General features: G+C 40.2%; 2 protein-coding genes across 4 annotated transcripts in view; both read right to left on the bottom strand.

The window, feature by feature from the left end:
* MAP3K2 (mitogen-activated protein kinase kinase kinase 2) overlaps positions 1–3,260 on the bottom strand; it is a 49,131-nt gene extending 45,871 nt beyond the window's left edge. For both annotated transcript variants that reach the window (XM_066190199.1, XM_066190200.1), the window contains exon 1: positions 3,063–3,260. The gene's annotated coding sequence lies outside the window, so the exon portion shown is untranslated. The remainder of the gene's footprint in view (positions 1–3,062) is intronic.
* A 5,568-nt stretch (positions 3,261–8,828) lies between these two features.
* On the bottom strand, positions 8,829–26,383 carry PECR (peroxisomal trans-2-enoyl-CoA reductase). Of its 2 annotated transcripts, none has more exons than XM_066190197.1 (8): positions 26,260–26,383; positions 23,109–23,242; positions 15,576–15,741; positions 14,819–14,900; positions 13,220–13,316; positions 10,936–11,046; positions 10,233–10,344; positions 8,829–10,110 (listed from the first exon to the last, which is right to left on the bottom strand). In XM_066190197.1, the coding sequence occupies exons 1-8, from the start codon at positions 26,375–26,377 to the stop codon at positions 10,022–10,024; spliced, it is 909 nt and encodes a 302-aa protein (XP_066046294.1). In that variant the 5' UTR covers positions 26,378–26,383; the 3' UTR covers positions 8,829–10,021. The 2 variants fall into 2 exon arrangements, with proteins under 2 accessions (XP_066046294.1, XP_066046295.1); XM_066190198.1 differs by lacking the exon at positions 26,260–26,383 and adding an exon at positions 23,346–23,514.
* Between the last annotated feature and the right edge of the window lie 46 nt (positions 26,384–26,429).

The following is a 26,429-nucleotide window of genomic DNA, read 5'->3' as shown; positions in this document are numbered from 1 at the left end:
TGCTTTGGTCTTGCTCAGGTAAGTCCAACTTCAAATACCCTCATCAACGTGGGACCCAAACTATGCCACGTGTATTTATGGATCAGGTATCTCCAAAGCAGTGGTTCCCATTCCCCAGGGGAATCCCAGCAATATCACAATACAGAACTCCACCTTTCCTTTCCTCATTGTCACCAACCTTCCTGCCGCTCCTCAAAGATTACATTTAAGGTGAATATATTCAAACATCCCAGAGAACCCTGCAAATGAGCATGGTTAGTCTAAGAAAATGGGTTTACACAGATCCATAAACTTCATTTGTCATGTTATTAAATCAAGATGTCATGCCAGGATGCAGAAGTGAGAAGTGAATCACAAATAACGCGCTGAATTCTGAACATGTTCCCATGTTATTCTGCAAGCTGTGTGCAATTATAGCATGCATGGTCTATTTTGACCTTAGCACTACAAAAGACCAAAATATTAAAAGAGCAAAAGAAGTATTTCTTCCTAAAGAGATTTTTCTTTCTTCTCACAGGAAAATCAGTATGTTTAACAGAATTCACAGATTTATTTTTTTTTTTTAAGTTTAATACTGTGTCAGTTCTACTTCAGAATTTTAAAAGCTTGCATTTAGAAATTAAACATTCAGGACAGAAAATCTGATATTTTGCCTAATCAGATAAACCTAGAGTCACTAGGCAATGAAACATATTTAAATTAGCTTGTCATGTATATGAAAACACATGACATTTTCTGCAAATGTATGTAAGACACTTAACCACATCAAACAGTCAAATTCTTATCATTCATTTATTTTTCTCCAAAAAGGCTAAACAAAGGATAATGTTAGTAGTATGAAACATCTAAGAAGATATTACTAGCAAATAAGTTCATTGCTTCAAACTGAACGGGTACCTCTCCATAGATCAGAACACTACTGGCTGTGTGCTGTGGAAGAGGGGGAACAAATGAAGGAAACCAATTTATGGTCATACTCAGGCTGCATTTTATAAGAAAACATTACTTTTAAGTTCAGAGGATGCCCAGGTAGAGAGCCACTGAACAACTTGTCACAAAAACAGATTACTCATTACTTTTGACTTCATTTGCTGAGGTAAAAAGTCAGCCTACAGTTAATACAAAAGAAAAAGAATATAAAACTTTAGATTGCCAAGATTTCAAAGCTTCTTTCTCCACAGTTCTCAACAAATACTTACTATTAACGATAAGGTTTAAAAACCAGTAATTCTGATTTCTACCTAAATATGAACAACTTCTTCTAGGAAATGATTAGGAAAAAAATGTAACTGTGTACTAAAGTTACAGCTTGACCAACTTGCTTGCTTTCTCCAGAGAAAACTTTATAATATAACAATTTCTCCTGCATTTAGCACCATTAGGCTTTAAATTCCACAAACCTGTGCACTGACTAGATTTCCCAACATTCATAGCAAAGAACCACTGACACATCTATGACCAAAATTGAAAGGTTCTTCATTTTTTACCATAAGTTAGTTTTATCAACATAAAGCAACAACAAAACAGCTTGCCTACTGATATTAGACAATAACATAATGCTCATTTCACCACATTAATAAATTGTCACTGCTCTCTACCTAATAACATTTACTATAAAACTCCTAAGATTACCAAGCCATCTTGAAAAAATAAAAGGTTCCTCTGACAGTTCAAAAATCTCAGCAAGCCAAGAAAAGCAATGCAAAAACTTCTGTTTTCTTCACCTTAGTCTTCTATTAGTGTCAGGTAAACCACCTGTTCAAAGATCAACACAGAGTTCATCACGGCAAACTCTGCAGAGATTTTTCTTCTCAAGCAACGAGTCAATCTGACAAATGTTATCTCCCTACTCTGCTTTATCAACATACACTAAAACCTTGGGGAAAAAAATCAAATTCATTATATACAGCTTCGCTACCTGAATCAACTCTGGGTTCAATACATATTGGTGGCAGTCATCACAGAACACACAGTGTAAAGGAAACAGGAATTACATCAAGTTCTGATTTTTTTAAGATTTTCAGAGGAAATCAGTTAATTACAAAGTCACTGTAAGGAAAGGTATAGGTGAAAGCAGGAAAAAACAGCAAGAAAAAGAAATATTCTAAGGTTTTTCAGTGTGGCATAAATACTAGCTGATCAATGTCCCTTCCCTTAAAAATATCCACAGGGAACTCGACAGGAAAGAACACTTCCTAGGGTATTTTGTTAGTAAGTGCTTTGCCACGGGAGAACCCAGAACTGCAGTACAAGACAAGCCCGTAGCCAATTCACTCTGCCTCTCTCATATACACAGCAATACAATTCCGAAGGCCTCCAAAGCTCTGCAACGTGCTGCATTGTTTAAAGAAAAGAAACGCTGTAGTTGATTCTCTACTCGGACTGGAAATTCCCTTTATTTCAAGGGAGGCTTAGATTATCTTTTAGCACCCTCTTAGAGGACACTGCATGATACAATACAGCTTAGAAGTGCTCAGCTAATTTAGCGCTTTTATCTTCAGTGATGCCACAGCCAAAAACTAAAAGCAGATTTATGAAGCAAGAGAAACCAAGGGAAAAAAAAAAAAAAGAAAAAAAAGAAGAAGAAAAAAGGCAAAAAAACCCCCCGACCTCGTGGGTGCTGCAATGCACTTCAAAAGCAGCACGGGAATAAATAATCCAACATTCACTTTTTCCCCTGACAAAAACATCTCGCAGAATCTGACCTACATACCCAATTCACAGCACTACCACTGCAGAGCAATTCAAAGACGAGAAAACCAGAGCATCAGCGAGCAATCACGGAAAGGTTTAGGGTGCCACAGAAATATTCGTCAGGCACGTAAAACACTCAAGATGCTGCAGCGGTAACGTAAGTAAGCAACATTAGCGTGCATTTGCCGGCACCGCAAACAACTACATCGCGGCGCAGCCACACCTGCACCGGGCCGGGTCGGCGCTGCCCCAGCCCGGGCACCGCCGGGGCCGCCCCGGGGCCCCCCGAGGCGCCCGGGCACACCCGCCCCGGGCTTCCCCCGCACTCGGGCCGGCCGCCCCCGCCCGCCCCCTCCCCGCGCACCGACCTATGTCACGGCGGAGGCCGGGCGGCCGCCGGGGACAACCCGCGCTTCCCGGCGGCGGCGGGCGCAGCCCCGGCTGGGCGGGCGGCGCGGAGGGAGCGGCCAGGATTCCGGAGCGGAGCCCACCCCCCCGGGGGAGGGGGGGAAGGGGCCCGGGGCCTGCCCGCGCCGGGGCACGGCGGGGACGGTGACAGGCGGCGCCGACGCCGGCGCGGAAGGAGCGGCTCGGCACGGGCAGGTGCCTCGGAGCGCTGCGGCCGCGGCGGGGCCGGGCCGGGCCGGGCCGGGGGTCGCGTCGGGCGTGAAGCGCCGCGGCCGCCGCTGCTGCCGTCCGCGAGCTCCGCCCCGTGCGCGCCGGGCCCCGTGACGGGGCGGGAGCGCGAGGCGTCACCGCGCGCCGGCGTCACGGCGACGGGGCGGCGCGCACCCGGCGGCCGCGGGGGCGCGTGCGCGCCGCGCCTTGGCCCGGGGTTCGTGTCCCGCCCGGGACCCTCCGCGGCATCCCCGGGCCGAGGGCACCGGGGCCGGGTGGCTCCTGCCGCTGCCGCAGCGCCGTCTGGAGCGGCTGCCGGTCCCGGACAGGCGAGTGTAAGAGAAGCCCGGCCTAGTGCCGTTCCGCGGCTGCGGGATCGGCGCCGTGCGAGGGCGGGATGGGAAGGTGCAACCATTGCCATTGCTCACTGCAACAAATCCCCCGCCTCTGCCAGGCCCCGACCGCAGCCCAGCGCAGGACACGCTGCCTTGAGGTGCCCCTTACAGGGACACTGCACGCTTTTAGGGCGATTTAGAACGGCGCTCTGCCGCCTTAAAGTCACCCATTTGTCCCGGCACAGACGGCTCCCTGCAGGAGGCACCTGCTTCCCGCAGGAAGTCAATACATGCAAGGAAGAAGGATGCTACCCTCAATTAATCAGCGAGGAAGCAGTCCCTGATACGTAGCACGACAGCTATTACAGCTACCCTTGCAGACTTAAGTAGCCGATGACTACAATAATAGCATGGCAGTGTAATTAGTTCTGTACAGATTTAACAGTAACCTTACAGGCATGAACCATTGTGTGCGAGATGCACAAATGACCTGTGCGTGTTTAGCGGACACCCTTTGGGGCACCGCCAGGCCCCCTGTCTTCACACAGAGCTGTACAGAGACAGCAGGGAGCTGTGCTGGGGCACCTGATGGCACAGCTCAGTAATCCCCGCTGAGCTGCTCAAATGCTGCTTTCTGGGTATGTGGTAAGAGATATTTAATGTGTAAGACACCAAGAGGTTTGCAAATCCTGGACAACCCCTCAAAATCTACTCAAAACAAGGGTTGGGGGCTACTTTGGTCACCCTTAACAAACCTGTGAAATAATACTTGAACAGAAGTTTAAGATTTACGTATCAGTTTCCAGTGGGGACCACATACGAAACTAAGTAATTGCCCATCAAGGTCCATAACCTGATTATTTTGAGATCTTCAACTAAAATAGGCTGCAGAGAATGATAAAAGCAAATACCGTCATATTTTTTAAAAGGCACTGAAGGAGACAGTGTTAAAGACCAACTGATGAAGCACATCCAAGAAAGGCACAAGGCACTGAATCACTGATTCCAGAGCCATCATGCAGGAAGCATAGTCATCTCAAAGCTAAGACACCTTGCTCCAGACTTAAGAAAATTGTCAGCGGTGTTCATGAGACATTTGTCATGACACTTGTCAGGAAGTTTAAAAGGTGACCTTTTCTGCCAAACGATAGGGCATTTCAGCCAAGAAAATGCTGACATGTGATGCTCCTGCACCATCAAGCGAAATCAATGAGCCACAGCTGCTTACACAGCTTTGAAAACACATCCAGTGTTTCCCTTGCCTTAATGTTCCATTTCATGGCCATTTGTCAGCATCTTGTAACTGAATTTAACTGATGGAGGAGGGGTTAGGGAATAGCAGGTTTTTAAGTCAAAGTTCTTTCACTACAGAAGAAGCCAGCAAGGATTGTGGAGAACCATCCCACATTCCTCTGCCCACGTGATGCTTTGTATTGCTGCACAGCATAGGGCACCATCCCCAGAGTGCCCTGCGGAGGTGACAGACATCAGTGCTGTCATACCGGAATCCTGAAATCAGAGCATCTTCAGTACCAGGAGCAAGATAAACAGCTAAATATTGACTTTGAGATAAAAAATACTATCAACACCAAGGGTCAGCACTTATTACACTGGCTCACTCTGAGCTCAGCCCAAACCCAGGGGCGTGGTTCTGGGTTTGTGGCATGCTACCAGAGCAAAATAAATCTTACAGGAACAGTGTAATTGCTGATATGGAAAATAACAGGAAAAAATAGCTGACAGGAGTTGAAATAAAGTGTATTAGTTATTTATCCATTCAGGTCAAACCCTGTTCTGGTGACAGAATTTGGGGGGTGTGGGGGTGAAAATTATAGGGTAAGCACATCTCAGGATAGTGTACTCAAGCAATTGACTGAAATCTGCCAGAATGGCTCTCCCTGAATTCCAGAATCAATACCTCATTGCAATGAGAGGTTCTCACCTTCTACATGTATTGCTTGAGTCTAACAAGTGCCTGTATTAGTTAACACTAGAGCCGCAGCTTCTAAACACTTTAAAAAGGAACAAAACAGAGCCCCTTTTCAGAACCATGCCATCATTCTCCTTTTTCTCCTAAGTTTCTTTGCCTCCCCACCACTCCTTCCTATAGATGGCACCGTATTATCACATTTTGAATGACGTCCAGAAAAGGGTAAGTTAGTGATTAATTTAATATATATTTAATCAAATGAGGGGTTAACTGACAAAGGAAAAGGCTGCTGGAGACAGAGCAGATAACCTGAGTCAAAATGGCTTCTGGGTACTGCAGTAGGGTAAATTTTGTGATGCCAGGACATTATAACACAATCCAGAGTCTTTCCACCCCATCGGGAGGGCCAACAGTCTGTTTATAAACTTAAATCCAGCTCACATGCATTGAACAAACAGCAGTATTATTTCAAACCCTTGCTAGTCATGTCTGCTATGCTCCTGTGCCTTCCCATGACAGAAGGAAACAAGTGCCTGCACCTCAGTACTTCCACTTCCACCCAATACAAATGCATCATCACTGTAAGGCTCACGTAAAAGGAAAGGAAGAGCAAATATTTTGGGGAGGACAGTCCTAAACCATTGCTGAAAGATTCATAAAAATGTAATATACACTAAGTGATCTTGGGCAGTAATACTGATAGGTTTGTCTTCTCCAACCCCATCACTGAAGTTTATGAAGCAACTCATTTACCCTTAGGACTCAGCCGTATTCAGTAACCCAGAATACAGACACTGTTGACTTTACTAGTAAGACAATTCCCCTAACATCTGCAGCACTCAGCCATTTAACACAAGGCTGCTATTTGAGATGGCAAGGGAAAATGGGGAAATGCCAGTTAGAAGTATATGAAATTACACTATCTTGCAAAGAGCACACATTCTTAAAGATTATAGGGGATATGCTGTGTGACTGTTCAGAAGACTAAACAGCCATAAATGCTTGTAAAAAGCAATGGTTGCCTCATATTTGTTCATTTACATCTTAAAGCAGACAAGGGACCTTACTGCAGAGGGTCACTGTGCAGACTATTCTCCCTTTAGCAAACAGAACAACTGTTAATCTTTAAAGAATGAAGATTTTTACAACACAGACTTCATTTTACACTAACTAAACCCACTGAATAATCAGAGTTTATGCTAAATAAATACCCTGAATGAACAATATTCTGCTCAACACAAAGAGATCTGTAAAACATAAGACAAGTGCAGTTGACAGAAATTGACAGAAGTTCTCTTTCATTGAATTACACTGCTGTCACAAATGTAAAGTTCTATGACACATATTCAAATGTAACACCAGATAGTGGAGTAAAGTAGCAGTTGGTAAGCACCCATGCATCCATCAGATGGATATCTGATAAGAGACAGGCAGAATAGGCACAGGCTTAACCAGAGGTAAATACTAAAGTAACCAAAAAGAGATTTCTAACAGAATGGTAAATGTAACTGTCATTCTAACATTCTTCTCTTTGCCTATTACAATTATACAGTGCAGCAAATGTTTAAGTTTCAGTGTTTGGTCAGTAAATCTTGATTCCTCCTGAGATTCCTTAGCCCTTTTCTCACAGTTGCTTTCACCTTCCTTGTAAAATAAATAAAATAAAATAAACCCTGTTCTCTGAACTCCAGATACCCCAATCTTAAGGTCAAGGATGTTTTTGCTACCACACCCATTTCTTTTAACCTCTCAATGCCCTTTGATCAAGGGCTGTTAGCTAGGAAGAGCTTCACTACAGTTGATATTATCTGCAGCACTAGAGCAGAAACCTGAAACATTCTTGCTGCCAGCTGACACAATACTGGGTTTCTGCAGTGTGCTGCAAAACTTTTAGAATACTTTTAATCTACATAAAAATGGACCAAAGACGCAAGACCAAAATAAAACCTCTGTTCTGAGAATTCAACACTTCATGTAATCCATGGTACAAGATGAAAAACACACAAAGTAAACCTCCCCAAAAGTCCAAATAAAAACCAAAACAAACCCCCCCAAAAAACACCCAAACACACACAAAAAAGGCTGCGATTACTGCAAAACCATTACAGCAAGGGAGTTACTATCCTAATATCTAAAAATTTGTGATAAACATTTTAATATAATGCACAATAAGCCTCAGCTCATGGGGGAACGTTGGTATTGTTACTGGGGGAAAAAAAGGAAAAAGCAAAAAAAAGCAGACAACACTGATGTGTCTCCTCCTCCTTCTGAGGATGTATTTTCTATATTTTTAAATCCAGTTTACCCTTAAGAGTATTCTGAATATATTCTCCTATTGCACTGAGCTGGGCACATTACAGCTCCACGAATGCTGTCTGTTTCAACTTCCTGCCAAGTAAAAAAAAAGCACACACAGCCTCTTCTAAAGAACTAACTTACATCTTCTTCGAACATCCATTGCTTTGCTGAAAGTTGAAGAAGGCAAGGTCAATTTGTATTCAGCACGAGCAGAAAGGTTTGTTATAGTTTTAGTTCTGAAGGAATTTATTAATTGCAGACTGAACCTGTCTCCCACACAGGAGAATGCTCACCTTTCTAATGTTCTCATGATTTCCTGAGGTGAATGATGAATTTCACTATCATTATATATAAACTTCCCCTCTTTATGAATATTCACACTATAGCACAGCTAAAGAGGAAATCTGCAAGGTTAAAAATTGATGATTTCCAAGTTTGTACTCAAATCTTTCAGTGAACATTTCTGGGATATAATAAAAGTAATCAATTCACTTCCATTTCACTTTAAATCCACAGTGCACATGTACCATAGGAACTCACAGTCAAACATAAAGAAAAAGTAAGGTCCACAATTCTCAATCTTATTCATGTTTACCTTCTTTTCCAGAAAGATGTTAAGAATGTCAAAATAATGAGTTAATAAGCTAAATAATCTCACTTGACTGCAATGGGCTAGACTTCTAGAATTAGGTATCTAACAGGTGCATTTGTTTCCAGGAATCCTCTTGCTGAATACCCTGAACTAATATTTGCAATAAACAAAATATACCTTGCACAAGAGGTTTGATAAAAGTCGGCTCTATCTCTGTACCAATTTCTCACAGTAATATAAATGACTGTCCAGTTCCTAAGGGAAGAGAATAAAGCATAAAAAAACACACATGATAGCTCAAAGTCCTCTTCCCCCCCAAAACTGGCATTCATTTCATTTTAATGAAAAAGCAATCTACATGTACCTATATAAGAACATATATTTTATTGAAAGACACAGAAGTCAAACATCTTTGCAGAGGACAAACAACCATCAGACTCTCACATTCAGTCCAAAATGACGTATTAAAAGTTCTCTTCTATAGCAGCAACTTGATTCCAGGATTTTCAGTGTTTACACAGCAAACAGAGTCATTACTTAGTTTTTATATTTTTCACTACAGCTAGAAGACATGGGAACATTTGCCCTAAGGTGAATAAAAAATTCACAAATATAGTCTCTTCAAGTGGTGCATTACAAGATTTCTCTTTTTTAAATGGCATGTCTGCAATGTTCACAAAAACCGCACCTGAAGATAGTAATGAGCAAAATTCCGTTAACATTGTAAGAAAAGACAGTGTGGATAAAAGGTGTTTTAGCTGGCAAATGAAGAATTCCAAATTTCTCCTTTACTAGTGTATCATACTGCAGAAAGCACTGCAATATACACTACAGATTTTGAATGTTAAATTGTTGAATTTATAGTGTGATGGAAAACACACTATATTTATGTATAAATACACTGCATTTATTATCTGCTTACTGTTATAAAATTTAAGTTGCAGCCAGCTTAACTCCATTATGTCATTATATCTGCAAACAATTCAAAATATTCCAAATATGATATGCCATCTAAGTTTGAAACATTAATAACAGTATTCCATCTTATTTTTATTTATTTTCAGAGAAATACTTGCTCTACTTGGTCTTTAAAACCATTGTTGAACACTCAGTATGTGGCTGAACAGAAATAGTGTAGAGCTAACACTTACCCAAGGGTTACTGATGCAACAAACAGTAAAAGATTTAAATTCCCTTCTCAGAAATTCATCAAGAACAGAAAGATTGCTAAACATTCCTTCTTGGATACCTTCACTGCAAAGTAAGTATTCTTTTTATTTACCTCTGGCTGGGATTCTTCATTGTATAATGCCTGTGCAAATGGATAATTTGTCTATCTTTTCCCTTCCCAAAGGACTGAATGTTTTCAGGATGTTTTCAGAGAAGAGATGTACAATGTAAAGCCTTTCAAAAGTTTTAAATATAAACCAACAAAAATCAAGGCACTTAATGTAGTTACATATGATCAAAGAAAATTATTACTGAGAAAAATAAGGCCAAATCACAAAGTGAGATTATCAGCAAGGGTGCAACTGGTGCAAAAATCTCTTTCTTTTACAGCTTTGGTTTGAACTCGCCAGAAAGAAGCTTTTTCAACATTTCAGAATTTTTTCCTTCTGGTGGTGAGGGCCATCTGTCATGATCTGAGGAAAACAAATAGAAGAATTTACTTAGGTGATTGAGAAACTTGACATTTTACTTTTGAATCCTCCCACTGCACAATTTCAGTCACCAGAAGGGCATTATTTTGCAGCCCATTTCTTACCAGGTATTTCTAGACTATGGTTGTATAAACTCTGGCCACCATCCACAGCCATGGTTATCCCAGTTATGAATGATGCAGCTGGAGACAGCAGGAAACATACTGCAGGAGAGATCTAGCAAAAGAAAGATTAAAATTGTCATTCTTAAAGTGCTGGCAATTGTTCATGTCAAAGAAGCTTGTGAAAACTGTTACAGGCAAGATATAGTAACATTTTCTATTTAGTAATGAAAACTGTAACAGCCTTAAAGCCATCCTTCCAGCCACAAACATCAAGCATTTAACAGAGGAAAACCAGTAAGCCATCACAGAGCATCAGATACCAAAAAAACAACAAAAAAAGGTTGATCAGTTTATCAAAGATGCACACTCTTGGTGGAAGAGAACTAAGTGCTTTTAAGATACACTTTTTTTCCCCTTCATATTCATTCTTTTAGTCCTTCCTGCTGAAGTCAACTTTTTCAAGAAATAATATCTACTATCAAACACTTCAGCTGTAAAAGGCAGCTGAATTACATTTTCTGTATAACAGTGACTACTGGTTAAGTCTCTCACTTGGCATAACCACACATTTCTACAAGCTTTCTTCTTTTTAAATATTACATCACAGTGCAAAATGAAATCTTTTTTGTTCTCCATAGAATAAAGTGGCTTCAAAATAGAGACACAGAAGTAGGCATATCAGAAGCATTCTGAAATACATTACCTCCTCAGGAACAGCCGACCTCTTGGCAGGAACCTTTGGTATGCTCTTTAACCACATCATTACACCTTGTTCTCCATAGTTTGCAACAGCAGTTTCTGAAAATACCAGTCCCTATTTAAAAACAGCACAGAAAAACTTAAGTTCTCTTGCATACATTTGAACTGATCATTTTAAAATTGTGAAGTTGTCATTACTGATTTTCTGTGAGACTGAACTAACTAAAGAGCACTTGAACACAAGCTTTTGAATGTAATGGCATAGTATAATTTATACAAGAAGGTAATTTGGCTGCTAGCCACATCTCTGTTCAAGCACAAATAATCCTGATTATTCCAAACCTCCACTCTGACTTCAATAACAAAAAAGTGGAGTATAAAAAACTCAGGGGCTGCTTTGAAATTACAAGCGTTTCATGTTAAATTACAGCACGAAACTACAAAGCCTCAAGAACAAGTTCTCAAAAGTTTCTTGTCATCTGTAGGAGCACTAGACCGATTTATTGTGAATTACAGAAGCAGACAGATTTCAGTCAGAATTCTGACTCTCCCTACTTACCTGCTGTAGAAGCAGAAAAGGATGACTGTGTTTGCTCTGGTGACCACACAGTCCAGTTTAGTTTTGAGAAGGAAGATGGCAATGTGAACACAGAGTTACATCCACCACTTAGGACAGAACTTTTATGATTCAAGTTTAAGTAAAATAGAAAAATTTGAATTCACCTATGAAGCACATACTAAGATTTTTAAGATACCTGGATAATGTATGTGAAACCATTTTTTTCAGAAAGCACACTTACTTCCCTCTCTAGGTATCCATTCCCTACAGGTTACTCTCCTCCCATAAAACAGTAACAATTTTGTGTTGGTACCACAGACCTGATGGGTCCAGAAAGGTGACAGAAGTATTACTGTAACTACAACATGGACTTTTGTTACCAGCATAGTAACAAAGCTAGCAAATACTTCTGAAAGAGCCAAAGCCCTGAAGTGCTTGCTTGTCAAAAACTTCTTCTGACATGTGCTATAATATCTAATCAGCATGATTCATTAGATAATTAGCATGCCTGAAAAGTATATTCACATAATAATGCTGTCTTAATTACTTACTTCCCCAAGACTTGATAAATCAGAAAAAAACAGATAAACAGGAAATACAAGTCAGTAGATCTTAATACTGAACACGTCGCCAGATGAATTGGGTCTCACAAAGGTTACATAAAAGACTTTACCTGAATGATTAACACACATCTGCCACTAAGCATTCTATGCTATGCCAAACAAAGCAAGCCAGATGTTTTAGGACAAGAGGCACAACAGAATATACAGACATTCTACAAAAATTGTAGCAAGATCTTCCTAGGGATCACTTAAACAAACATGATACTTCACTTACTACACTCACTGTGAAATAAGCTAAATTCTGGCTGTAGAAGTAGCTAGACAAAGCTTAGGTTTCCTCTTTTGATTTCAAGGGAGTAAATGTGCAAAGTAAATTGTGGATAAGAGAAAATGACAACAGATCACACGTTCTCAAATGTCAAGGCTAGAGCTTCTATATAACTTCTGTATCTGCAGCACTACAAAATGTAGCTGCTCTTTCTATACAGTTATTTAAAACAACTCTACCTGCTGTCTACTTCCTCAGAAATGCTGCAGGCATATTTTAGCTGACTTGTATAGTGGTTTCCTGTCTGCATGAATTTGATAAGAAAAAAATCAAAACACACATTTTTACATATGATTTCTCTGAGAGAAGGTACACTCCAACTACAGTCTCTTTATATGCCTAAAGCTAAACTAAGTTAACATGTAGGAGACAAAGTAAAAGGCATGTGAGACATTCAGAGATTTTCAAAGTAAGTTTGTAAACATAAGTGGAAACCATTAGCATACCTGAACCTCAAACAGATAAAGTTTCCGGAACTCAGAAGTAATGTATCCATTACTAAAACACAGTAACTTTATGTCAAGGCTTTGTAAAACAGGTCACCAACTCCTACCAGTATCATTTCATTTAGCTATACAAAAAACTAAAAACCAAGTGTGCCAAGTCAAGGCAGAAAGCAGAAGCAATTTTATCCCACATCCTCTGACTCATCATCGAAAAGTACAAAACACTGTCAAATGGTCCAAAGAATGCAGTAAGGGAATTATAAATAAACAAATACATAAATAATCCACACACAGTTACTGGTAATAAATTTAAAAACCCATTTTGGTTCAAAAGCTCTACCTATGAACATGTGTAATAGCTAATTTTAATCAGATCATTACCCATTACTTACAGGAGCCACGCTGTTGATTCTAACTCCACTGTGTGCCCATTCTAAAGCTAAAGTCTTGGTTAGATTATTCACTGCAGCTCTTGCAGCTCCTGAGTGCCTATGGAGAAAAGAAAGCAAAAGGAAGCATCTGTTCCTTTAGCTAAGTGTCCAGGGTTAATTCTACTGCAGCCTCACTAGGTATTCAGAGTGGTTTTCTGTGGCTGCACCAAGCATCTGGAAGAGAGAGACAACCATAGCTTCACTGTATAACCAAACCATGCTGTGATTTCCTGTCATTGCTAGAAATACTTAAAATCTCTTTCCCAATGCAACATGGGGTCAGCTACACTCTACTGCAGGAGGAGGCTTATAAAAAGAGAAACAACTGAAGTTCAAACTGTGTAAAATTACCTGTAGACTGCACAAGTAAAGTAACATTTGGAAGAACAGTGGTCTGAAAGATTGTTTAAATCTTCTGACAAACACGATTAAAATAAGTCACTATTCAAAAATTACTGTAGGTGGATGGAGTTAGAGACATCAGAGTCAGAATGAACTCCTACACCTTGCTGCTGTAGGTAACTAGTCTGAAATGATTACATGCTTGAACAAATGCAAACAAAATTACTGCAGTAATGAATTGTAGACAGCTGTAGTCAGAGGAAATTAATAAATTTTGCTGCTTTAGCCTAGCAAAACAGACTAAGTGGAGATAGATAAAATAGCTTCTTAAATACAGGGAAAGAATAAGCAAAACATAAGATAACATAACTTATTGATATGTTTAGGCCAGAAAGAGATAACCTCCAGGCACACTCTGAGGAAACATGCCAACTTTTATGTTCAAAATTAATACTTATAAAAAACTCGTATCAGGTGACTTTTGGCATGAGTGGTGGCTGGACTTGTAAAGGCATCTTTTTCAACAGTATGTTTCTGCAAGAAGTTTCAACTCAATTTGGAAGTAGTTTTCTCTATCCATCTACATCCAGCAGTTACTTGGGAAATTTTTCCACTGTTATTCAGAACTAGCTTGTTTTTCCTCTTAGTTCAGCTGAGATTGAAACATCTTCAGCCTATTTGCCATGACAGTTGAACCAGATACCACAGTGGAGACACTGAAATAACTGTAGCTCCAGCACCACCGTGTGGATCTATTTTTTCTGTACTGTGAAGAACAAGCTAGTGAGAAAATATTCTGCTGTTCCTTAAAAAATGTTGATTTTGAAACCATTCAACCCTGAATGAGAAGAAACCGAGATGATGCAACACTTGCTCAAAATATATTTTTATACTTCTTCAACAGAAACTCAATTTCAAAGTTTAAAAACAAACAAAAAAAACCCAAGCAGAAAAGGAAGGAATTTCCAATTAAAGCTTCACTGGCAAGTCTTGCTTTGTAGTTTCTTATAAACAATTGGAGAGACCAGAAATGCCATCTACTGGATTAATAAGAGATCCCCATACATACAGCAAAGTGATACTCTTGCTCTCTCTTGACCCAACTACTATATTTCTATACTCTGCTGTTGCCCAGTACACATCTTTCTCAAGTGTTTAGGAACAGCTAGTCCTTCTAGGGGAAAATATAGGCAAGTGTAAAAAGAAAATATATATTACGACATTCCAGGAAAGCCATTTCTCACGGCAGCAGTAATGTTGACAATGGCTCCTCCATGTTCCTGCATCCAGGCATTGTACACTGTATGAAGAAGAAAGAGAACCTATAAATATCAGAAGAAATGCATACAAATGAACTTGCCAACTGGAAAACAATTTTGGAGTCTTAACTGCAATCACACTACGCATTTGTCATACTGGTTTAGAAAAACAGTCTGCTGTTTGTACCACGGCCTGCCAATCCAGAGGTGAGGCCATGAGGCAACAGGGGTGGTCCAGGAAAGGCTCAATGACCATAAAGAAGCATTTGATGGAAATCAAGATTTCATGTTTCCATGTAAATTACTTTAATTTCCACAATCCAAATGCTATCTGAGAATGACATACCATACTTAAATTTAAGCCTAAATTTATATCCCTGAAGAAAGTATTTTCCTATGTTACACACAGTGAATAAAGGCCACAAAAGTTAAATGGTTTTCCTATAGTCTTTTAAACAAGTATCCAAGTCAACTGACTTCCCAAACCTGGCCTTAACCAGAAGATTACGCTTGCCTAAATGTATGTTTGTATTTAGGAACAAATGTAATATACCATTTAATGCAAAGCTTTGAATGAGATTTAAGAAAACAAATATCCACTGTCAGATAAGTGCATGAAAAGAAGAAGCTAGGGAAACTTTACATTTTTTATCTTCTGGTATTTCTGCAAAAAACAAAACCAAATAAACATAAAAAGCTTAATGTTCAGACCTTACCTGCTTTGCAACAATAGAAGGTCCCTGTCAGATTTGTGTCTATCACAGCATGCCAGCCTTTTGCACGGATGGCTTCAGACGGACTTGCAAACTGGCCCCCTCCATTATTCACGAGGAAGTCAATCTTCCCATGCAGACTCAGTGTAGACTTCACCAAAGCTTCTACCTGAAAGAGTATTTGTTAGTGTGGTATGCTGATCAAGGTCTATACCCAGTTTTGTTCTCAGACAGTATTTCCTCCCTCATGCCCTTTCTAAAGAAAAAGAGGAGGTCAGCCTTCAGAGAGGCTGTAAGATTGGTATGACAGGTTTAGCCAGCCAAGAAGGACTGGGCTCTATCCATGTTTACTTAGGAAATTTTGCTGGTATAATGCAGGTGCTGCATAAAGTACCAGCACCCAAAGAAGAAGAGGATTTAAGCTACTGAAGATTTGTAAAATCAAACAGACACAAAAGCCCACTACATACAACCTACTAAGAATCTCCTGATGTTCTTCAGAAGAGTGGGGGCGTTCACATGAGATCTGTAAAGAGTTCCATATAAGGTAGCCACAGTTATTTTTATTTGACCATATACCTGACCATTTTAAATAGAAAACACAACTCATCTTGTGGAGTTTTATCATCCTTATCTAGAAGTTTAGTACATTCACTACAGCACTCATTTGAGTTGGCAATAGCCAGTCATCTTACACAGAGCATGAAGGTTATTACCCTACAAAACGTGCTAACATACCCTAAAAAATGCTGGAAATACAAGTTATCTACTTTAGCAAAAATATTATTGCAAGATAGTAACAAGAATTCCACAGCAACAACTTAATAATTTATTATTTCTCTCAAGAAACAGGAAATGGGACAACATGACTGTTTCCTGCTTACATCATCAATCATAACTAGATACCATGCATCAGTTATTCCTACTCAAGTATGGATAAAATGATAATCTAGCATCTGTGGTCAGAGAAAAGCACGGAACAAAAAAAAAAAAACAAACCAAAAAAACCAAACAGTATGCTGCTCACCACTTAAATAGATTGGGCTAGGGAAAGGATATCAATCAGCCTTTCTCTGTACTGAGTTAGCAGTAGAAAATATCAGAAACAAAAAAAAAGCCCAAGCAATGAATAATTTGTATCTCACACTGAGTGTTACCAACCCAGTCTCTAAATAGCTGCCTTACAACTTTTATTGCTAACAGAGCAGGATGGTTTAACAGGATAGTATGGATCCTGTAAGGATGCATATCTTGAAAGAAAAAAAACCTAAACAAACATATAATGACTGGAAAACTAGTCCCTGCTGAGGAAAAATGCCTTAAGAAAATAATTTTGATACCTAAACCAAATCTTCAAATTCTGAATGTCATCTTATTCCTCACTTATTAGTCACTGCAAGTTGTGGAATGTGAGGAAAAAATGCAGAAAACAAAAACATCAGTGACAGCAGTCCCAAACTCATAGCTTGTGAGAACAGCCATGCCACAAGGACATTCTGGCTTTTACTTTTTCTCTTGTTGTGAGCAAAGTTATGTCTGGCTAGGCAGCAAAAGTTATGCTTTGCTCAGCAATATCAAACTCCTCTCCCGGTCAGTCTGAGAATCTTGCTTTGAATATTCTCTGTAAGTCACGGAAATATGGGCTCATTTATGGAAAAGAAATTATTTCAGTACAAAGAAGATTTGAACAGACTAAGGCTATTCAGACTGTGGAAAGATGTGAGAGAGAGAAGGAAAAATGCTAAGAATCATAAAAAGAAAAGACAGAAAACAAATTAACAAAAAAATCCACTGAGAAGAGACATTAAAGCAAGTTTTCAACAACTGGACAAAATGTATGTTATATGCTATAGCATATCAATTCAAAATGGTTCATATGTTGCTCTTAAGAACTGTTGTTGTTCCTACGTGTTGCACCATATTCTCAGGAAAAAAAAATTAAAAACACAACAACAAACACCTATCAGTTCTGCTTTCTGAAAGCCAGGAAAGGCCAGAAGGCTCTCCAGTGACAGCTCAGATGGCTCCAACTGTAGCAATCTTCACAAGCCTTCCGTGCTGTGGAAAAAGCATTACTGCAGTGCTTCTCCCAATTACAGTAAACATGGTGACAGCAGGCAGCAGCACAAGGAGGAGGGTCTGGTAGAACACATTTAAATCACAGTGACTAGTACTAAAGAAGATTCCTAGTGCTATAATTAAAAAATCCACTTGGAACGAACTTCTTAGAAAAGCTATTAAAGACTCTCTTTGGAAGCAAAGAATAGCTACATGAGGTAGAGCTACTCATTTAGGACATTCTTCTAAAAAAGACAGAGAAGAACAAAATCAGACACTTCAGACATAACCAGAAGATTGGAGCTCTGCAATAAGGAACTTTGTGTGTGACTGCAACTTAGATGTATTAAGCAGTAGCATAATATTCACAGATAACAGAGATGACAGTAGTCAGTGACTCAGGGAAAAGGGACAAATGTCCACAGGTCCCCCCAAGTGACAGAAACACACAGGCAAACAATCCACTGCAGAATGTTAGAGATTTGTGATCTGGTGGCTAGAACTAATAGGCATTCTGGCACAGTGGTAACAGGTATTTTTACTGTGTTACTGCTGTGTTATTTAAAAATACAACAACAGGAATCTCTTATCCACAACTCCCCACCAAGCCACAGTCTTTCACTACAGGCTTCACACAGACAGGCATTAAGTATTTATAAACCAACTGAGCCCATGCTAAAGCTATAAAGTTTATTGGAAAAGAAAAGCTACTAGTGAAGTCAGACACAAGGTATGTGCTAAGTAGCACTGTATTGAGTCTGTCTGAAGTTGTCTTGTTGATGTCCAAGTAACAGATTTTACCCTCAGGGGCTGGTCCAGCAGCAGGTTCTGTTGCTGGAGATCAAGTATGGAAAGGAGAAATCGTGAACAGAATTCTGAATCGCTGATTTCAAGAACAGTTGTGGCCTACCAGAAGTACAAGGTTTTATCTTCCACTTACCTGGACATGTAAGCTTCTACTTATTTATGTGCCAGTTAAAGAAATGTTTGTCCACAGAGTATAGCAAAAAGGCTTTACAAGTGTAAGGATTTAAAGAGTACAGCTGCCTGTCTCAAAACACTGTCAAGGCCACAGAAGGAACTTACCATAAAATAATAAGCCACCAAAGCAGGAACTTGAGAGAAGCAGAGAAGGAGGAATTTGCAACAGGAAAGCATTAATTCCAGGCCTAGCAGAGGTAAGATGGGGTTAGCACATCTTGGTTAATGCTTCTGGACAAAAGTGCCCACTGTGGCAAACTGTGGGAAAGGAAGCAACTGCTCATACACATCACTCCAGGTTACAGAATGGCACCTGTGACCACCCCATGGATACTCTCAACTTGGCCTGTATGAAGGTGGTACCCCAGAAGACTGACAGGACACTGCTGCATCCACAGCTTGTGACTATCATCTGCTTGGTCTCTGTCTCTCTCTCTCCCCCCTCCTCCTCTTAATTCAGGCATTCATTTCTCATGTCTTGTCCCTGTCAACAGATTTTGCTGCAGCTCAAAACTTAAGACAAAAAAAGGGATAAACAAAGATACACATGCACACAGAGCTGTCTGGTTTGCATCTCAGCAAGAGCAAACTGATCTGCTCTCAACAGATTATGAGGGCAGTGCCAGGAAATATATAAACAATAAAAATCACTTCAGCTTCATAATCACTAAGAAGCAACGTCTCTCACTATATACACTCCAAACCACAGGAAAAGAGAACAAGTGCACAATCGTTGCTACAGGATAAGGCCCCATGGCAGAACACAGAAATAAATTCTGATGACAGAATAGAGAAACTTCAGCTCTTCTTATCCCAGAACCCTCTACTCTGCCATTTTTAAAAATAAAATATGGGTTTTATCCTTTAAAGAACACTCAATGGAAAACTAGTCAAAAGCAGCAGCAAACTCATGACAAAAATACCCAAAACAGACAGGTTACACAGTGGTTGAAAATCCTCCATCAAGCAGGGTTATTTTTTGCACATTAAATAAAAAAATAAGCTTTGCTAGAAAGCAAAAGGGCTTTGGAGGATGAAGACTTAAAGACTTAAAAATGTGAATTCATTAGGCTATTCCCATGATATGTGCCATCAAACTTCTGCAGCAATTAATTCACTGCATCTTCTTTGCCTCTTCCTAGGCCAGAAAGAGCTCTAACAAACATCCTGGACTACATGATGAGGGATGAACATTCTAATGCTTGAATTTCACAGATCCAAACTAGAAGCATGAACCATGTCATCTTCAAAGCAGGTCAGTCACTTTAAGATTTGCAATAGGAGGCAAAAAAATAATCTGGTGATTTAAAAGCACCTTCATCTTTCTTAAATTTTCCCTATTCAAAGTCCCTCCAGTTTATAAAATTCAAACCTTTAGAGAAATACAGAACAACTGATGGAGAAGGAGGGATGAAAAAAATGGCATTCTATAATAAGAACAAATGGCTTGTTCCTACAGGTGATCAGGGTGGCTTCCTTTAAAACAAAGATTTACTCTTAGAAAGACTTCAGTGAGATGTCAGAGAGAATGATATATTAAATGAATTATATAGTTCTTCAGGAAACTTCCTGGGCTTTGAAGCTTGTGATAGATCACTTCTGACATCTAAGGGAGCTTGAACTCCAAAGTTGCTTTTTTATTCCTGTTGAAACATTTATAATGTTTTTCTCCTGCACATGTTCTTCGGTACCTGGTGTAAGAGCTAAGGAGAATGTAGTGACCCACACGGAATTCTTGCAGAGGCTGTTCCTCTCTACCCAACAATGTGCTCCCATGATTTCTGAGGTAAAGACTCCTCACTCATACTAAGCTGAAAACAAACAATGAGTTGTAATGTTACTAATGAGTAGCACACAGAGACAACACAGTTGTAACTAGTCTCATTTCTCTTGTGAGGGAACCCAAAAGTTTACATGCCCTCTCATCCCCTCTACCACTGTAACAGGAAGTTCTACCTGTATTTGTGAAAATACTGAAGTGAGTTATATTACAGTGTTACCCCTACTCAATATTTGCCTCCTAGGCTAGAAAAGTCCTTAATGACATCTTTTACAGATTCCCATTCCTATGACTCCAAGTCCCAGGCAATAAATTTTAAGTTAAGAATGGAGTAGGTTTTGAAAGTCAATGCACAATTGAATTGAAGTAAAAGCCCAAAGGTACTTTTCCTCTCGTTTCCACAAGGCAAGCAAGTGCAAATTAGGAAAAAAAGTACTTTTAACCATTGCTTCTCTAGGAAACATAATAAATAAGCAATAGTAAGCAGTGGGATGTGGAAAACCTGCCATACACCTCAGTTCTGACAGTTTTTAGCAGTGTAAGTTAACAATTGTTAATTTGAGTTTATCTAGTTTCAACTTACAAACGGAAGTACCTAAGTATAAGGAAGTGCTATCCTCAGTACACATTTAAGAGCTGAACACACAAATTTCTGGTCCAACTGTAAATTTAGAAATTAAGTAACACATGGCCAGGATTTAGCAATCTTTGAGAATCTCAGCATTAACAGAACAGAACAGAGCCAGAAAGGCACAAGCTAAAGAACAAAAATCACAGGATGTCTCTAACCAATAAAAAATCTGGTCTTGGAGATGGGCATCTGGAATGGAGAAATATTTAACAGGTACACAAATTCTTATGTTAACATGCAACAGAAATTGCATTCCTTATTCACACTGTCAGCAAAAAGTTTATGAAATTTTCATAGCATTTTTTTTCTAACTAGGATTTCAACAGAAATAAGATCAGTTGGAGAACTGAAGTGAGACAAACTGTAAGACTAAATCAATGACTGAAAAGTTCAAGACTAGAGTTTAATCTGCCTTTTTCCTCCGAAGCCACTCTTCAATAGAAACAGACATGAAAGGACAATTGTTGAAGAGAACTTCCATTGACAGGAGACATCCAGTAGAAGTTTCACTAATATCATATGAAAAGTTCTAGGAAAGTTCTGGTGTGTCTGTAGCTGGGTAGAGTTTAAAACTAAACTGGAAACAGGACAATTCTGTGATAAAACTGCAAGGTAATAGCAAAGACAAAAGTTTCTTCAAGTATCAGTATAGCTACCCATAACACAGAACAATGCCTAAACACTTTACACAGCATTACAAAGAAAGCTTGAAAAGCAGCTTCAAAAATTTCCAAAGCCACTTAAGCCTGTTTTGTCAAATAGGTATGTAGCCATTTAAAAAGGAAAGAAAAAAGGAATGGCAGTTTACTTCATTTCACCATTCAAGCAAGCCCCAAACCATTTCACAGAATGCTGCAATTCCCACTAATCAATTTTAGGCTGATACAGAAATAAGATTCACCTGCAGAAGATCATTAAGCATGCCAGAGTACCTTCTGCAAGAAACAGACCTGAAAAAAAAGCTTAAACCTTTTTTTCTCTTTACCTCTTTTCCTTCCTGTAGCTTTAATCATGTGAGTTGCCCTCTGACATCTGCCATAACCTATTATGTTGCACTGCTGATGCCAGTAAATACACATGTAAAATTCACTGGTAGGTGAAGTGACATACTGCACAGCCCGAGGGTTCATCTCCTTCAGGAGAGAAAGTTTGACTAGATGACTATAAATATTTTATGGCACAAAGTGTTCCATAAGGGAAGAATTTTAATTTTTATTTCTTTTATGGCTATAAATTAGGATATTTCCAGAATCTTCATAGCTACTAAAGGTCATTAATATTTAGTTTAAGAGAGACTTTGAGATGTTTAGAAAAATGTAGCAATCAGTGGTTACTGGAAGATTTTCTAGCTGTCTTCAAAAAGTTAAAAATCCAACCTGAAGTTGGACTTTTAAATATTTAATTACAGAGACAAAAAAAATTAGGAGGTGCATGCAGGCTTCTGAAGAACCTGGATTGCCTACTTTTGCTCTTGATCTTCCATTTTTTGTAGTATAAAGAAAAAAAATTAAAAATCAACTTGAATAGTAACAGAGTTTGCAATGAGGCATGCCTCAAACTGTAACCAAAATTTCTGATATGACTAAAATATTATATATCTGTGGAGTTTTTGGCTTTACTACAAGCCAAACTGACAATGCAGGGCACTTGTGTCAAGTCACAAGCATTAAGATGCCATGCTATGCCTTCCTGTTTGAAGGAACTATTCTGAGGTCTCCATCTTCACAGGTTTACACCCCCTCACTTCTGTCACAGCAATGTGACAAAGAATCATGCTAAGTGGGCTCTGGCTTGCTGTAGAACATGCCAGTTCCAAGGCCTGTGTCTTCCAGAAATATCTGAAATATGTAAGCATGGTCAGAAAAATATTTGCCAATATTTACAAATGCTTTTTTGCTTAGGTGGCTAACAAATGTCTTCCCTTGGGAAGCACATCTACCCAGATCAATTTAACCGAGATCTGCTCCACCTTTCCCCTGATCTATGTTACTTTTGAGAAGGGCAGAAATCTTTAGAGATCTGAGAATTCATATACACAATATGCTTTAGATATGTTAAGCCCCAGAACACGATTACTAATCTTTACCTCTTCCTCTTTGCGGATATTGCACTCTATGGGAGTCACTCGGGCAGGACTCATGGAAGCAAATCTATTGTTCAGCTCTTCTGCAGCAGCTTTCAATCGGTCAAATTTACGAGAGGCAATAACAACACTGCAACCTGTAGAGACAAAATGAAACATCCTTCAGCTAACACAATCATGCTATTTCTTTAGTAACATCATGGAGATATCTTGTAGGATGTGCATTTATTAGTCACTGACTAGAAAACACAGTGTTGAAGTTCATGCAGGAGAGAGAAATGACTGATGTCAGGTGCTTCTTAGCAACAAGATCCCTCTGTGCCAGGAAAAGAGCAATTTAAAAAATATGTCCACAAGGTTTCCTCTCCTTCCTGCAGAAGGGAAGATAGCCTGTGAGCTGCAGAGTCAGCAAAGCAGCTTTCAGACATCACTTCTGCTGCTTCTGCTCACAGCTGCCTCATCTATCAATTAAGTGATTTAAAGATGTTTCAGCAGGTCTTGATTACAAAAACTGCTTGCTCTTAAAACCAGAAAAATAATCTTCCTGTACAACTGGCTGTAATTTTGACTAGCAGTGAGTAAATGTAATGGTCTGCTTTTTAACTCTACAGAGACTGAAGGAAAGGATAATAGCCTCACAAAATTAATCCCTATCTGCAGTCTACAGACAGTGGAAACAGAGCCCTCCCTGTGGCACTGCAGAATCCTAGCTGCATAAAGGAGAGAAAAAAAATAAGGCAAGGGCTCAAGTGCTCTTTTTTTTTTTTATCGGTGTTTGGAGGCAGAAGGACTCATTCTACTGTGAAAAAACAATGCAGGGGCCAAATTTAAGTCAAGCACTCACACTACAAACAGTCTAATTTCTTCTGTCACACTAGTGGACTCAGGAGAGCCTTAAGGCTTCAGCAATAGCTACTACACAGACTAAACCAAAGGACACCAAATTAATTCCTAGTACAAATCCAGCAGGCATGCAATTTCATGTAATGGATAAGCAAATTACTAGCCAAGCAGGCAAGGAGGTCTTGCTCCCAGTTTGCTCCTTCCATCTTAGCATTTCAGCAGAAGTAATCCCTTCTTTATATCAGGTCTGCTGCTCATATGCTTTAATATGAACAATCCTCAACCAGCCAAAAAATAGGAAGAAGTTAACATCTTGCCAGGTGTGGGGTTTTTCCCCCCTCTGCTGCAGAGTAGAATTTGGCCTCTCATGATCACGCGAACACCAGAATCAACTCAAAATAACTAGTGGGAGGAAAGAGCAGCAAGCTGTTCATTTGACTCAGGTTGTCATGTGAAACTACATATTAAAAAAAAATAATACAAATAGAGGAGTTTAATTCTTCCAGAGGGAAGTGTTACAACTACATATCCTTAGGAACAGGAACTCCACCTTTAATCAGTGGCCGTCTTAAAATAACTCATCTAAAGACAGCAGTCTCTGAGGTTTCCTGATTTTTTAAAATTAAGAACTCCAGTCACTTGCACAACCACCTAACTAACGCAAAGTTCATAAAACGCCACACACAATTACCAGTTAACACAAAACACTGAATCACAGTAGCCCAGTTGTATTTACCAACTTAAGTGTTTATAAATACACACTGATACAGAATAAGGTCCAGTAAAAGACTGTATTTCTGCTAAATATACTAATTGGGAGAGATTCTAATCACTGAAGAACACGTGGTGCATACCGTGCAAGCTGACACTACATCAATTAATTTTCTTCACAAAGAATGACCAGACTATTTCCTGATAGGGTCAGGGAAAAGGGCACATGTTTCCAGATAAAAGGTTTAAATTTGCCCAGAAGGCCTCAAAGGAGACTGGTTATATAAACAATGTATATCATGACTGACATTACCTGTCACTGCTCCTATGCCTGTAAGAACCAGCCCCCCTTACCTGAAATGCAGGGTATACATGGAAATAGTTCCTAATCATCATCTTGTCAGGACCAACCAGCAAGTCTACAGGTAAGGAAGGTTACTCAGTTGGTCTTAAGCCCTATAGAGCTGGCTCTTCATTTTTTCTCATGTGCTTTGTATAGATTTGTTTTCTATTGTGTTCTATTTAGCCTGTTATGGACACGCTTTTGTAACTGTATTTTGCTTGAGAAAAACAGCAAAGATCAAATTGGGCACAATTTTAAGGTAACTGGGTAACATCACCAACCAACAGTGTGATGATGCTTAAAAAGCAGCTCTTTAAAGCAGCATATAAGGACACCTGAAAAAAAAACCCCTTAATTCCTCAGTAATACAAAAGTAACAGAACTAATCCTCCATTCAGCTCCACAAAGCAAGTGGAAAGCTGCAGCACAAAAGCCAGGAGAGGCAGAGACGTCTCCCAGCACAGCCTTAACAAAGAAAGCTCTTTACTATGCGGTGCAGTGGTGCACATTCCAACAATTCAAACCACGGGAGTGTGACACCGAGAGATATAACACTCGCGTTGGTATTCTGAAGGCGCTGAATCCAATCACGACAATGAACTATCCAAACCCTAGCACTGATGTTGAAATCTGCAGGAAAGGTGTTGCAAGGTGGATGTAGGAGTCATTTCTATCTCTCCTGGTCTCACATCAGAAAGTCAGCAGACTGCCTTTCAGTCTAGGTTTTACCACTTCTCAGTATTCAGCGTGGAAAGAAAACCTACGCCGTGCATCATGAAGATCTTCATTTTCAGGACGTTCCTGAAATCGCAGATACTGGGAGAAGCACCAGGTCTCTAATACCTTACTGTGCGGGCAGCAGTTCCAGGATACTGCTCTGTAAGGATCAAGGTTCAACAACCTCGTAAATCGTCCAGTTAAAGCAAGATGAGGACTCACTGAAGGGAGAATCTGAGAGAAAAGGCCCTGGTTTAACCTAACCTCACTGACCCCTGTGTTTAAAATAGTGAGTGTTTTGCGGGCCAAAAGGCACAGCCCCACATCAACCTCACTTCGTACCCCTCGCTATTCACCGACCCTGTCACAGCGTCCCACCCACGGGCTCCTCGCAGCCTGTCCCCGAGCGCCGTCAGCCCCCAAACCGCAGCACAGCCCGGGGGCACTCCCTGACGGCCCCTCAAACTCCATCTGCCCTCCCAACACCGCCTCGCCCCGCTGCCCCACCGGGGCCTCCTACGGGGCCCGCCCCGCGCCCACCTAGCGCCAGCAGGTCGGCGGCGATGGCCTTGCCGATGCCGGTGCCGCCGCCGGTGACGATGGCGACCCGCCCGCGGAACAGCCCCGCCGCCAGCAGCCCGCGCCCCGCCGCCGCCATCTTCCCCCTCCCTCCGTCCCTCTGTCTCTCCCGGCCCGCCTCAGCCGTGCCC

Source organism: Chamaea fasciata, unplaced genomic scaffold, assembly GCF_029207755.1.
Source record: "Chamaea fasciata isolate MVZ Bird 193981 ecotype frontalis unplaced genomic scaffold, bChaFas1.0.hap1 SCAF_8, whole genome shotgun sequence".
NCBI classification, from domain to species: domain Eukaryota; kingdom Metazoa; phylum Chordata; class Aves; order Passeriformes; family Sylviidae; genus Chamaea; species Chamaea fasciata.
Note: the sequence above shows the minus strand (reverse complement) of the source record. Positions and strands in the feature narration are given on the sequence as shown.